General features: G+C 25.4%; 1 protein-coding gene across 1 annotated transcript; it reads left to right on the top strand.

Moving 5' to 3' along the window:
- Positions 1 to 13,449: 13,449 nt before the first annotated feature.
- On the top strand, positions 13,450 to 14,705 carry LOC150034503 (uncharacterized). The gene is given in 2 exon segments (XM_090316867.1): positions 13,450 to 13,533; positions 13,625 to 14,705. Coding segments are annotated over 2 exon segments (885 nt in total). The 5' UTR covers positions 13,450 to 13,463; the 3' UTR covers positions 14,440 to 14,705.
- The last annotated feature ends 646 nt before the right edge of the window (positions 14,706 to 15,351 follow it).

Genomic DNA, 15,351 nt, shown 5'->3' with positions numbered 1-15,351 from the left:
CTACTCCATCCAAATAGCCACATTTTATTGAAATCTATTGTATCTATTCGATCCAACAAATACATACATTGGAAAGGTCACATCTCATCTCGAAGAATTGCATTCTATCCGTAAAGAAAAATATATAGATTCACTTTCATAATATATAGATTCACTTTCATAATCGAAAGGACATTTACACTTGAAAAATTGTATCTAATCTATAAATAGCAATCTAAAAATTTATTAAAAATATAAGGATAAAATGAGTATACAAAGATTCGCCATCGTCTAATTTTGAAATTAAACTATTTTCATTTTCGGACTTGTTTTTCTCTCGCTTATGTACTACAACAACATTAAAATCTAATTTGATACAATTAAAATTTTATAGTAAAAAATGATTTTTTTTCTATTATATTATTATTATTTTTATTTTCCCAAAGATTTGAAAGAAGAAAAAAAGAAAATGGAAAAGAGGATGAGTGTGGACTTGAGCTTGGAGTGGAGCACTGATAAATGATTTTTGTGTGAATTTAGGGATCACGTGAACTCATCCATCAAGATCGTGACGTGTGGCCACGTGGCATGAAATTACTTCTCATGATTGAGTTGTCACAGCTCACAACTCACAACTTATCGAATATTTGTCTTATCTTCATAAGTCAATATTTAATTTCCATACATATATTCAAATTTTGTATTAAAAAACAATCTTAAATTTTCATTTTGTAATATAATTTCTTGAGATATTAAACATTTTTTAATCTTATTTTTATTGTTGTTCTTGTTTCTTTTAGAACTTAGCTTTAGTTTTTTTTTTTTTTTTTTTTTTTTTTTTTTTTTTTTTTTTTTTTTTTTTGAGAAAAGAACGTTTCTTTAATTAAACATTAAATGTTAATTTAACTATTGGTATTAATGTAGGTAGATTTTTTTATGGTTAAATTATATAAAATACCATTAAACTTTGTATTTTATATGAAAGTTACTTTTCAACTTTTAAAAATTTTAAAAATATCTTTAACATTTAAAAGGAAGTTCAAAAATACTTTTACAGTTAATTTTGAATGGAAATTTTAGTGTTTTATTTCAAAAATATTTTTAAACTTTCAAAAGTTTCAAAAATACTCCTTTAACCCTAAAGAAAAGTTCAATAATACCTTACTATTAATCTATAAACATAAATCGTTAATACTTTATTGTAAAAATACTTCTATACTTTTAAAGTTTGTATTTGTTTCCTTACTTAAGAAAAAAAGTTTAAAATGCTCTTACAATTTATTTTAAATTTTGTAGGATTTTATACTTTAACATGAAGTTTTAGTATATACTTCGTTACGACAAAATTAGTGTAAGAATTGGACAAATAAGAAAAAATTGAGAATATCTATATGAAAAAAAAAAGTGTTTTAAATTTGGTTTTTTCGAACTTAAGAAAATTTCAGACAAAAAGCACTATACTAATGGTGGAAGCATTTTAAATGCAACTTTTGAAAGTTCTATCATATTTTAAATGAATATTAATTATTTGTGTTTATACACTAACAGTAAAGGTATTTCTTAAATTTTTTAAGTTTAATGGTATTTTTGAAATTTTTAAAATTTTTAAGGTTTTTTTAAATAAACCACTAGTGACTTCCATCTAAAATTAATTGTTATAATATTTTTAAATATTTTTGTAAGTTTAAGAGTATTTTTGAAGTTTTAAAAAATTTAAAGATATTTTTTACTGAAAATATAAAGTTTTGAGGATATTTGATATAATTTAATTATTTTTTAAATTACAAATTTAATCTAAAACCATCGAGTTTATGTCAAAAAGCACTTTGAATTTTTAAAAAAATGTGTAGTAGATTTCGAACTTTCATGTTTGTTTTCCTGAAATTTAAAAGGCATTTAATAAATCTCTATTAGTTTCATGAATCCAATAAGTTCTCTTTCTTGTTTTTTTTTTTTTTTTTTCTTCTTTTTGGGAAAAATAAGCACCTAAAATTTTATTTTGCTAAGATTGTTTAACATATTCATTTTAAAAATTCATAAATCCATTTGACACAATTTAAAGTATAATATTTTATTAGACATAAAATATATGGTAGGAGGTGGTTGCGGTTGATTTTGTTATTATAGCACGTGGTTATTATAGTTTGTAAATTATAATAGTCTGTACTTAAACTGCAAACTATTTTAGTCTGAGTTACAAATCAGGAGAGATAATGTTTACAAAATAGTAAATATTATAGATAGTGAAAGATTTTAAATAGTTTTATTATAACTAAGTGTGTCTTATAATAATTGAGAACTTTCATTACTATAATGGGAGATAAAAATATTGGATGAGCTATAATAACTCGTTCCACACAAAATAAGTTGGGGCCTAAACACTTCCTTAGAGTCTAATTACACACAAAATTGAAAGTAATCATAACATGTATTGGCTTAATGGAACAGACTTTATTCGGAAACTTAGCAGTCCAAGTGATCTTAGCTCAATGGTATCGACATTACCTCCATCTCTAGAGATCAAAGGTTTAGTCTCCCATCTGTAGTTATTGTACTAAAAAAATAATCCGATGACTTAGGATTATGCACACAAAATTATAAGACGTAGAAGATTTGTGAGAACTAGAGAAATACTAATATTTAGCCTTGTGAATTAACCAACACAATATAATACTTAATTTTTTTAGTACTATAGGGTGGAGGATTCGAACCACAAATCTCTTATTCCTTAACACATAGTGTATATCAGTTAAGTTATGCTCGTTTTGGCAACATGATATCTAATTAATAATTTATCCTTTAGAATTGGTAGGAATTTGTATAATTTTCAAGTTTTTATCTCTTAGATAACTTTTTTTCCCACTAAATTTATATCAATTTAGTAATGCTCCATTTGACGTTTAAATTTGAATAGAAATTATTTCAAATTCCAAGATTTTAAAAATAGGAAATGTTGGAAATAGTAACATCCTCAAGATAACAGCAAACGGTCTACAAAACAAAAACTTATTATAAGCTGAGTCGCGGAGCTCACTTTAAGACATTTCGCAGCCAGGTCAGGAATTACTGATACGTTGTCCCCAGAATAAACAACCCAAAAAGACTCAATCGAAAATGCACCGTTACCGACCGGAACACACACCTTTCTGACTAAATGCTCGGAAAACGAAAACGGAGAAAGAAAAACTAGAGGAGAAGGATCGAAAATGGAAGAGAATGAAAACGAATGTTTTGCCATGAACTACGAAAAGACGCACCTTTTATAGGCCTTCAGAACTGACGCGAGAGAGAAACACGTTCAGCATCCGAAACAAGAAGAAGCGGGGAAGACCGAAAAGGCCAACCGACAAAATATTTTTTTTCTTTTTTAATAACTAAATAAAAAAAATAAAATAAAAATAATAAAAAATAATAATATTTTGAAAAATAATCACACACGTACCTCACCCGTCCAACCGACAACGGTGCACACGTGGAGTACAAAAAGGAGACTCCCTTTTCAAAATCGATTTTCAATCAAAGGTTGGTTCCTTTAATTTCTTTTTATTTTTTTTTTAAAAAAAATTAAAATTAAATTTTTACCCAACAAAAAATGATTCCAAATTACTTGTTTAGAACTAAAAGTGATTTGAAATCACTTAAATTGAATTTTATTGTTTGAATTCTCATGAAAAATGAAAAGAAAGTATTCCTTCTTCCATCGCATTCCAGCAGCATAAAGTTCTTCCTTCCCATTACATAAATAGTCGCTCAATCCCGAACCCGACTCTGCTCCCAGTCGAAGCTTCACCTGCTGCGGCCGCTGAAATCAAAGCTCTGCCATCTGCCATCCTCGTCATTCATTGCTGCTACTTTCACGCTACCGCTCATTTTTTACTCTCTAATCTGTGCTGATCTATGGGGTCAATTTGGAAACAAACTTTTTAACACCTAAAATCCTTACAAATCCGAGCTATTTGGAACCAAGTTTTTTTTCCCTGAAAAACACGATTTCAAATCTCAACTGATTTTAAATTCTACGGTTTTTTTAACCATCCAAACAAAAGAAATGATTTTAAATCAGATATGATTTCAAATCTTCTTAAATCCATGGGTTCCAAACAGGGCTAAGTAAAACTATGTCAGTTTATAAATATCAATTCAAACATTTACAAAAATGGGAGAGTCTAAATTGAAAATGAAACTCTTTTTCGTTTTCTTTTTCTTTTACAATGCACTACGTGAATACTATGTGCGACGTATTTTAGCTATTTATAAAGAACCGATTAATATAATTAAAAAAAAAAAGAAGGAGAAGAAGAAGAAAGCAAAGAAGTTAAGAGAACCGATTAATATAATTAGAAAAAAAAAAAAAGAAAAAGTAAGAAGAGATTATTAGTGATAACATTTGATTTTTTTTTTCTTTTTAAAATAACGTGAATAAGGGATTAGATGATAAAATGTGATTTGTTTAAATTTTTTACTCTTTAAGATGGAAGTATATATTAGATATAAAATATGAGGTTTTGTTTTTAAAAAAAGATTTTTGTGAAAATGATATTAGAGGATAAAATATATTTTTTTAAAAACTTTTTCTTTTATTATCGTGAAGCACAAATTATTAGAGATAAATATGTTTTTTTTTAATAACTAAATGTGCAATCACGTAAGATATTTTTATAACTATCAACTAAAAGGGTAAAAAAAAAAAAAAAAATCTCTCTCATAACCATTTTTCATATAGAAGTTTGAAGGTAAAAATTTAAACTCTCAATATTTATTTATTTATGTATTGCTTACTTAAACTCTCAATCTCAAAAGAAGGAAGAGATGCATATATTAATAGTTAATATACATTCAAAATGTTCAAATATAGTCCACAAACTTTGAAAAAAAAATCTTAAAAATAGTCAATACCATTAGTTTATCATCAACATTAAGAAAAAGAAAGTTCTCTATTAGTCTCATCTCTATAATTTTTTATAAAAATTAACTTCAAACTAACACAATAAAGACAAATTTTAAGATTTGACAATGCGTAGACTAAATTTAGACATTTAAAAATTAAAGACAAACATTCAATTTGAAAATTATTTGATTCCTTATTTTTTAAAATTAAGTTTATAAATCATACTCCCACATATGAGTTTATTTGATTCGTTATTCACTTGCTACCAATGTTTTAAAAACCGAACTAGATCTTAAAAGCTAAAAAAAAAAAGTTTTTAGAAATTTTAAAATTTAACCTCTATAATTTAAAAATTAGAATCCATAAAACATTCCAAAATAATCTTTCTACAAATGTTGTATCAAGTTATAGAGATTATTTTTAAAATATAGCTAAAATTAATTTTTTTTTCCCTAAATTATTGACTTTTTTAAGTTTATAACCAATCATGTTAAAGATGGTCCTGCCAACTTAAACAAACGTATCTATTACAAAGGTATATTTGTAAAAGGTACACCCAAAATTACACAAACCCTAGATCATAGGGCATAGTGCCCTATAACCTCAAATAAGCACAAAAGTGGGCCATAGGATCCTACATTCTATAGCCTTTAACCCATATATTTATAGGTGTCTGATCTTCAAGATCTACGGTTAGTGATCTAAGATACATAGTAATAAATGGTACAAATCTCCACACCTGATCATTTTAGGGCTACATGCCTCTAAGTTGCTAACTTTATAAGTCCATTTTGGAAAATGGAATCTTGGATGAGAAATAAGAGAGAGAAAAAAAAGACAAAATAAAGGAAAAGAAAACTAATGGAGGATAGAGAAAAAAACATTATTTTTTATAAATTTTTTATTTTAAAATAAAATAACTTTTTTCGAATCTAGTTTCTATTTGGTTCTTATATTTCAAAATGTTACACATTTAATCTAAGTTTTGAGTTTGGTTCAATTTAATCCCTAAGTTTCAAAATGAAATTTTTACTCTTGAGATTTGAGTTTTATTTTACTTTGGTCCTTAGGTTTCATGGCTTTTTATTTTTTACTTCAATTTTTTATTAAGTACCCACTTCTAATCATTGACGTTAATATCTCTTAATTAATTTAAAATAATTATGAAATGAAATTTTAAATTTAATTCTAAACGTGATGAAAAATAATAAAACTTAATTAATTGTAACTATGTTAATTATTGTAAATTTATTAACATATATTAATACTAAAGATGAAAAATAGGTATTTAATGAAAAATCGAGGTTAAAAGTATAAATCTTGAAATTTGGGTTTCAAAATGAAACAAATTAATTAAGGACTAAAATGATATTTTCATTTTATTTTATTTTATTTTTTATTTTGAAAAGGTACTTCTTCGTCCCTAAATTTTGGATTTAGTTTTTATTTGATCTTTAAGTTTTAAAATATTTTACAATTAGTTTTAAAATTTTGAGTTTGGTTTAAATTTAATTACTATGTTCAAAATGTTGCAATTTCATCATTGAGTTTTGTTTCAATTTAGTCCTTAGGTTTTAAGATTTATACTTTTAAGCTTGCTTTTTTCACTACATACTCGTTTTTAGTCTTTAATGTGTATTAATTAATTTTAAATAATTATAAAAGAAAATTTAAAATTTAATTTAAGAAAATTTAAAATTTAATTTTGATATTGAGGAAAAATAGTGAAACTTAATAATTAAATATCTTTCAAATTAACTAATATACATTCACGATAAATATGGAAATTGATTATTTAGAGAAAAATGGAGATTAGGAATGTAAATTTTGAAATCTAGAGGCAAAATTAAAACAAAATCCACATCTTAAAGGGTGAAATTGTAACATTTTGAAACCAAATTCAAAACTTAAGAACTAAAAGTATAACATTTTGAAACTGACCAAATATAAACTAGACACGTGATTTAAAGTTTAGAATTCATTAAACATAAATTTCATATATATATGTATAATAGATTGATTAATTATTAAAAATTTTGAATTTTCAAAGATTTTCACACTTAAAATTTAAGGATCTATTTGACACAGAATTAAAAGCTTAAAGACTAAATATTAGAAAGTTCATAAACTAAACTTGTAATTTAACCTAATTAAAATCTCAAATAATAAATGTATCAATTTAAATCTTAAATTATTATAAGTGAATTAATTTGGACCCTTCATAATTACTTTATATCTACAACTTCCAAAGTTTAGATGAGTACAAATAGATTTTTTTTTGTTACATAATATAGAATAATGTTTTTCTTGTAGTTCTGTTTATTACATATATTGTCACTTTCTTTGAGAGTGTTTTCCACTTCTTTCAGCTCCTCTCATTTTCTTGGCTTTTTTTGTCTCTCTTCTTCCATCTCTCTCTATCAATTATTTTTGTCTCTATTTCCTTGGCCTTGATTTCTTCTTCTTCTTTTTTGGGTTTGGTTTTGCTTTCTATATACATTTGTGTGCATGTATGTGTGCGTGTTCTTTTATTTATTATAATTGCATGTGAACGAATTTACGTGTCAAACGAGTTATGATAGAAGGCTAAAAGAATGGACCTCTTTTATTATCTTATCAAGTGTCATAAATATTAGAATCGAAAAATGAATCTTTTGATTAAAATTTCATCTCAATAAATCTTAAGAGACATTTGTTTGACGTATCCCAAGTATAGTAAAATTAACTTTTTTTAAGGAAGTAATGTAATGAATTTGATTTTATATCAAGTATCATGAAATTAAATTTTAAATAATTAGTTAAAAAATAAGATAGTTCTAATGAATGAGGATAAACAACACTTTAGTTTTTGTATAGTTTATGCTTTATTTTACGGTTCCGTACTTTATGTTTGGTTTCATTTTAGTTTTTATAGATATTATGAAATGAGAAATGTTAATAGTGTTTTTTTTTTTTTTTTTTCTTTGAATGTTAGCTCAAGGCGCCTCTTACTATAATATCTAAATAAAATTTGATTAAAATAAAAGACGAACATTTCATAACTTTTATTTTTTTTTAAAAATTCAAATGGTGAGAATTAAATTAAAATTTTTTGAACAGACCAAATTAAAATACATAAGAAGTAAAATTTTACTTTAACATAATAAGAGTTTACGTCAGTGGCTGGCTATTGATTAACCAACAAGGCCCAAGTGTTCTAAATAGAAGTCCAGGCCCATGCTATATGAAAAGGAGTGTTTACATATTCATACTATCGATAATGTTAAATTTCGATCGACATGTTTGATATTTTATTGGGTTAACAAGAGGAATAGAAACTTTTTTCAATCGAAAAAATGAAAAAAAAAAAAGAAAAAAGATCTTTTCTTCTTTTTTGTAAAAATGACAAAACAAATTAAAAAAGATAAAAAATTATGAATTTTTAAAAGTCCAATCTACCCTCAGACATGCAAATGAGATGCGACTACCTTATTAAGAAATATTTTTATGTCTTAATAACCAGAAGGTTTGTGGTTCGAATTTTCCTATCCCAATTGTACTAAAAAAAATATTTTTATGTTGCATGGTTGGGGTAATTTGAACTTTTATAAATTTATATCTATTTATTTTTTAATTTGTTTTGTCATTTTTATAAAAGGAAAATTATTTTGTTATCTTTTCGAATGAAAAGTTAAAATCAACTATTCCTCCAGTCATTCCCAAATATTTTTAAGTGTTTTATCGATATTTTTACATTTTTAAAGTTTTGACATCAATTGAGATGAATCAACCATTTCATTGTATCATAAAGAAAATAATAAAATATGAAAGAAATAAACAATAAATTTTTTAAAAAATATAAATGATAAAGATGCTAACTTAATTTTTAAAAATCATATAAAATGTTTATATATTAATTTAAATATATTTTTATTTTTATAACTTTCTAAAAATATTGAGAGAGAGAAGTAGAATTTGCATAAATAATACATATACCTTATAAACATTTTTAGCAATTCCATTGGTACAAAAAAATTATTAACCCTAAAAATAAACTATATAACTTGCCAAAAAAATCCATCAACCTATAAACCATATAATTTTAAATGAAAGAATAACTCAAAAACTCTAAAGAAAAATAGATAAAACTCTAGTTATCTCTATAATGGTATAATTTTATTTATTATTAACATAAATCTTCGTGATTTTACTTTTGAAACCACCCAAAAGATCTCATATTAATAAAAATAAATTTTCGCTTAAATACTTATTATTAATTCTTTCCTTAACTATGCACTTCTAACATAAATAATCTACCTACTCTAAATTTAAATCGTAAAAGCTGCCAACCGTACGTATACTCTAAATAATATACTTTAAAAATAATTATAACTCAACTACTCTGTAAACAATAATCCATGTATCATATTTACATTGCAAAAATTCTAATCCCCGCTCGAAAATAAAATACTACTCTATAATAACGACATTTTTAATTGAATTTATAGGAAATTTGTAAGCAATCCATACATGGGTACAATATAAATAACTGTGAATTTATAATTTAGGGGAGACGGTTACGTGCAAGATAAAAAAGATCCATATACCAGTGTGGTGTTTGACACACAAACTCTGATGCCTAAGTTAGCAATAGAAACTTATGTAACAAGCAATGAGTTTTAGTATGTTAATGGAATTACTTTCCTTGGTGAATCCTCCTCCTATTTATAGAATTATCTTGATCCAACCCTTTTTCTTTAGAGGTAGTTTGTTTTCAGGCATCCTAAATTCTCATTTAGAGGGTTTATGGATTACTCAATTTGTTTTGTAGTATTATAAGATATTCAGACATATAAAATTTTTTGGGCATCGTAGGATATTTTCCTGAAAGATGGGTTTTCTGGATTCCCATGTTGAGAGCATTCCCATTTTATTTTTCTTCCCTTCATTTTTTTCTTCTCTATATATATATATGTATACTCTTCTTTATTTGAATTATTATCTAATTAAAATAAATATTGTAACCATATATATTACTCTTTTTTTTGTTTTATCATAGTTGTTATTATTTTTAAGCAATTTATTCAAATTCAAAATTTAACTAATATTTATTTTATAAAAAATCTTAATTTATTGTATATTATTTTATTGATAAAAATAACATATAAAAATAATATAACTTGTATTAAGTTAAAAGGAGACTCAAATTGATAAAAGTATGTATGTTATATAAGTTCAAACTATATTAAATTAATTATAAATAAATAAATAGTTGTGAAGGAATTTTTGGAATATTATATTAATTTAAAAATTTTCGAGTAGAAATCTTACCAAACAAACACATTTATCAAAGTATTCTCCAAATATCTATAAAAATATTCCTGCAAAATAAACAATGTTATCTAAAGATATCGAACATCTGTAATTTCGAGCCTCTAAAAATTTTGATTATATACATTCCCAAAAAACAAATGACTAGAGTTTCCAAATTATCCCTTCCTTGGATCTGATTCCTCAAGCAACCCCAGTTGGGAGTGTTTTCATAGGGTTGGCTGAGGTCAAGCTTCGTGGCATGGGCTTTGGTCCATGTTGCTTTTCTCTTCCTAGCCTTATTTTGCTATGGACTTTGTCGTTTGACCCATTGCTCCGCTATAATTTCTTATTCTTTATGTTTTTGTCCCTAAATCCAAAATAGCTCATACCAAATATATATATAGATGTGACATATGAACCCAATAGATTATGGAGTATTTGAAACTTTGATACTTGAAAATAATAAAATCAAGAATTTTAAAATATCAGTGACCAAAATTATACACATTTAATTGAGATTGGATTAACATTCAAATAAAAAGGAAAATTAACAAGTTCAAAAAAATAAAATCAAATCAGCAGGCAATCTTGTGATGCAAGCAAATAATAGATCAATAGAAGCAATATCAAGAAATCAATTATTCAATGAATGATTTCTAGCAGCTTTTGGACAGCTTGCCAGACAAGATTCAAAAATGTCTATTAGATTCAAAGTACCCCCAACAACCATACAATATTATTTTTCAAATTTTCATCTAAGTATAGATAAAAAAAAAAAAAAAAACATAAATTTAGTCTTAAATCTATTGGGTCTCTAGACTGTTAAAATATTTAATATGTAATTGAACTTTTAATTTTGTATCCAAATAATATTTAGAATTTAAATTTTGTGTTCAATAAATCTCCTATACTTATAATTTTGTATCTAATAGGTTGTAGCGGCCTATTCAATATATATATATATTAATTGGTGGACATACTAATTGTATACAATATTGAAAGTTAAGGTCCCATTAGATATAAAACTCAATTTTGTATCTATTAGACCAATTTTAGTTATTTTTAATAAATCAAAGACCTATTGAACACAAAATTGATAGTTAAGGGGTCTATTAGACACTTTTAAAGTCTACTGGCCTATTACATATTTTTAAAGTTCATTGACCTAAATAGTCTACAGACATAAAAGTTTAAGCTTTGTTTGATAGTCATTTTGTTTTTGAAAATTAAGCCGGTAAAGATTTGCTACATGATATATTCATTTCTTTGTTTCATCGTCTACATTTTATGAGTATTATAAAAATTCAACTCAAGTTTTGAAAACTAAATAAAGTGGTTTTAAAAACTTGTATTTGTTTTTCCGAAGCTAAAAATTAAAATATTTTTTTTTTAAAGAAAGATGAAAACTATGATTAAAAAATTGCAAGAAAACCAACATAATTTTCAAAAGTACTATATTTATACTTTTCAACCTTTTTTTAGTGCAAAAGAAACTCAAATATTTAAGCTCCATTTGATAACCATTTGGTTTTTGAAAATTAAGTCTATTTTATCTCATTTTCTTATCATAGTTTTCATCTTCCTTAAGTGAGAAATTTAGTTTTTAGCCAAATTTAAAAAACAAAAACAAATTTTTAAAAATTACTTTTTTTAATTTTTAAATTTGGGCTTGATTTTTTAAAACATTGGTAGAAATTATATAATAAAATAAAAAATTTAGAAGTAGAAGGAAGTGTTCATAGAGCTTTTTTAAAAACTAAATGATTATCAAATAAGATTTTAATATTCCAAATGCACCTTAGAACATAAATAAATAATACGAACAAGAGCTTGGTACACTAATTCCTTGAAATATGAACATTCGTGTTTAAAAACAAAACATCAGTGGTTAGCAAACGAGTTTTTAAGTATTGAATTTGTACTTTTCAAGTTTTTTTAGTGAAAAAAAAAACTCTCAAATATTTAAGATTCCATACCCACCTTAGAACATAAATAAATAAATAAATAAAAAACTATCAAATCACAGAATAAAAAATTGGTACATATATTTAATTACTTGAAACATGAACATTTGTGCCAAATTTATATATCAAATATTCTTTTTGACAAACTTAACATTTTTAAGATTGTACAATGCATCAAGGTAAGCTTAACAAATCTAATTTTAAAACTTTGGAGGAAGATATATATCTTTCCTCTACATTATTTTAATTGTTAAAAAAAAAAATCCCTTCTTATCCACTAACAAATCTTGTTTCTGGAAACAAAAGTTAAATTTTAAAAAGATATCATAATAAATTTATTTTTAATATTATGTTTTTAAAAATTAGATTAAATAACACTTTTGTTGTAAACTTTAGTAACAATTTAGTTCCTAAATTATGGTTTGTAATAATTTAGTTTCTGGACTTTTAATTTTGTAACAATTTAGTTCCTGAACTTTAATATATAACAATTTAGTCCTTGAACTTTGAAATTCATAATAATTTAGTCTCTTATGTAAACAAATTTATCAAAATTAGATATCAATTTTTATTATTTTATGATTTAGACTTTGTATTTTATATATAAAAAAATCAAGTCTCTAATTAATTTATCAATTTATTTCACAAAGATATCTTAAAGTATAGAGATTAAATTGTTACATAGTAAAGTTCAGGGACTAAATTGTACAAAATTAAATTTCAAGAACTAAATCATTATACACCAAATTTTAGGGACTAAATTGTTACTTTTATAAAAATTTAGGGACTAAAAAATAATTTTTAACCTAAAAATTATATACATACTTTAGTTTTTAAATTTCATTTTTGAAATATTTTAAAAAGTAGATTATAAAAGTGAGAAAAGTAAACGATAAATAGTGTTTATAAATTTACAATTATTTCACCCAATATGCCAAGAGAAGTCAGGTTTCCAAAACTAGTATAAAGTAAAATACAATAAAGTTGAAAGAATATTTTGAAGTCAAAGTCAAAGCATCTTGTGTGGTAAAAAAGAAAGGACACCTTTCTGGAATAAAATATTTATTCACATTACACATACATATTTCCTTATTATTTTTTTAAAAAGTTATAATCTCTTAAAATTTAATAACTTTTCTTTTATTATAAATATTATAAAAAAAAAATAAATGGTCATTGTTTAGTGTCCTAAAAGCCATATGTCAATCTTCATATTGTATGTGCATTGTAGTTATTCATACTTGATGTCCATGTAAGACCACATCCCACTTTGCCTATAAATAGTGGCATTTGGTGGTTCCTAAAATCACACACATTGGTGAGAAATTCACTTATTTATTATGCTTCGTTGTGCTTCTCAATTTCGCAACACGTTATCAACACGAGCTTCTGTTGCTTCCATCATCGAAGGTAGGTCGATTTTTTTTTCTCTTTATTATAATTAATAAATCAAATATTACTTTCATATTTAGTACATATTAAATTACTAATATAAATACAGTATTTTGTGATAGTGTTGTCATGACAAACCCTACAAAATTAGAATTCGCAGCCCTTGACATTAATGGTAATAATTGTTTGTCATGGATGCTCGATACCGAAATTCACCTGGATGCTATGAACTTGGGAGAAACAATTAAAGAAGGAAATACGACATCCAGTCAGAGCAAAGAAAAAACTATGATTTTTCTTCATCATCATCTCCACGAGGGATTAAAAATTGAGTATCTTACAATAAAAGATCCCCGTATCTTGTGGAAAAATTTGAAAGAAAGGTATCATAAAAAAATAGTTATTCTTCCTAAAACTCGTGATGAGTGGGTACATTTAAGGCTACAAGATTTCAAATCAGTAAGTGATTATAATTCCGCATTATTTAAAATCAGTTCAAAATTATTGTTATGTGAAGAGAAAATTATTGATGTTGATATGTTAGAGAAGACATTTTCTATATTTCATGTCTCAAATATGCTCCTGAAGTAACAATATTGAGAGAAAGGTTTTAAACAATATTCTGAACTAATTTCATGTTTTCTCGTGGCCGAACAAAATAACAAGTTATTGATGAAGAACCGACCAACTAGAATAACACCATTCCTTGAAGTGAATGCTTCGAATGTTAATAATCGCGGTCGAGGACGTGGTCGTGGTCGAGGTATGACTGTGGCAGAGGAAGAAATAAATATTATTTTCGTGGTGGTCGTTCTAATAATTCAAATTTCAAAAGAACCACACAAAATGATGATCACAAAGAAGAAGCTCCACAAGATAAGAGCTCAAAGAGTGTTAAAAATAAATGCTTCCAATACAGAATGACTGGGTAATGGTCACGTACCTGCCGTATGTCAAAACACTTAGTTGACCTCTATCAAGCCTCCTTGAAGGAAAAAGAGAAAAATGTGGAAGAAAATTTTGCATACCAGGATAATGACATATTTGACTCACTCCATATGACAAATTTGGATATGGCAGACTTCTTTGAATCTCCCAAAGAGAAGATTGACATATTTGATGGAACTTCAAGTGTTTCTTTTGACTTTGAAAATATCTAGACTTAATGTTGTTGTTTTCTTTTATCTATCTTCATGCCTTTTTTAGTAACTTTTGTATATTTTAAGTGTTTTTTTTCTTATTATAATTATTTTTTTTAATGAAGAAACATGGATCGCTTTCATATGTTGGGTGATTAAAAAATGAGCAAAGAAGATCTATGTCTAGCAGACAGTGCAACTACACACACAATACTTACAAATAAAGAATGTTTTTCTAAATTGACAATGTTGAAAACAAAAGAAAATACAATATCAGGTTCTGGAAACTTGATCGAAGGTTTTGGAAAAGCAAATATTATTTTGTCTAGAGGAACAAAATTTACAATTGACAATGCATTGCTCTCTAGTCAATCAAAGAGAAATCTTCTAAGTTTTAAAGATATACGTTGCAATGGTTATCATATTGAGACTGATAGTAAGAATAATGTGGAATATTTATATATTATCTCTACTGTCTCAAATGAAGAACGTATATTGGAAAAGTTTCATGCTTTATCTTATGGATTATATTACACTCATATACAAGTAGTTGAAACATATGCAGCAATGAACCTGACATTCATGAATCCAGATATATTTGCTATTTAGCATGATAGATTGGGTTATCTAGAGTTTATAATGATGAGAAAAATTATTGAGAATTCAAGTGGACACCCATTAAAGAGCCAGAAGAATA

This window comes from Benincasa hispida, chromosome 8 (genome assembly GCF_027475165.1).
Source record: "Benincasa hispida cultivar pf3 chromosome 8, pf3_genome.v1.1, whole genome shotgun sequence".
NCBI lineage: Eukaryota > Viridiplantae > Streptophyta > Magnoliopsida > Cucurbitales > Cucurbitaceae > Benincasa > Benincasa hispida.
Note: the sequence above shows the minus strand (reverse complement) of the source record. Positions and strands in the feature narration are given on the sequence as shown.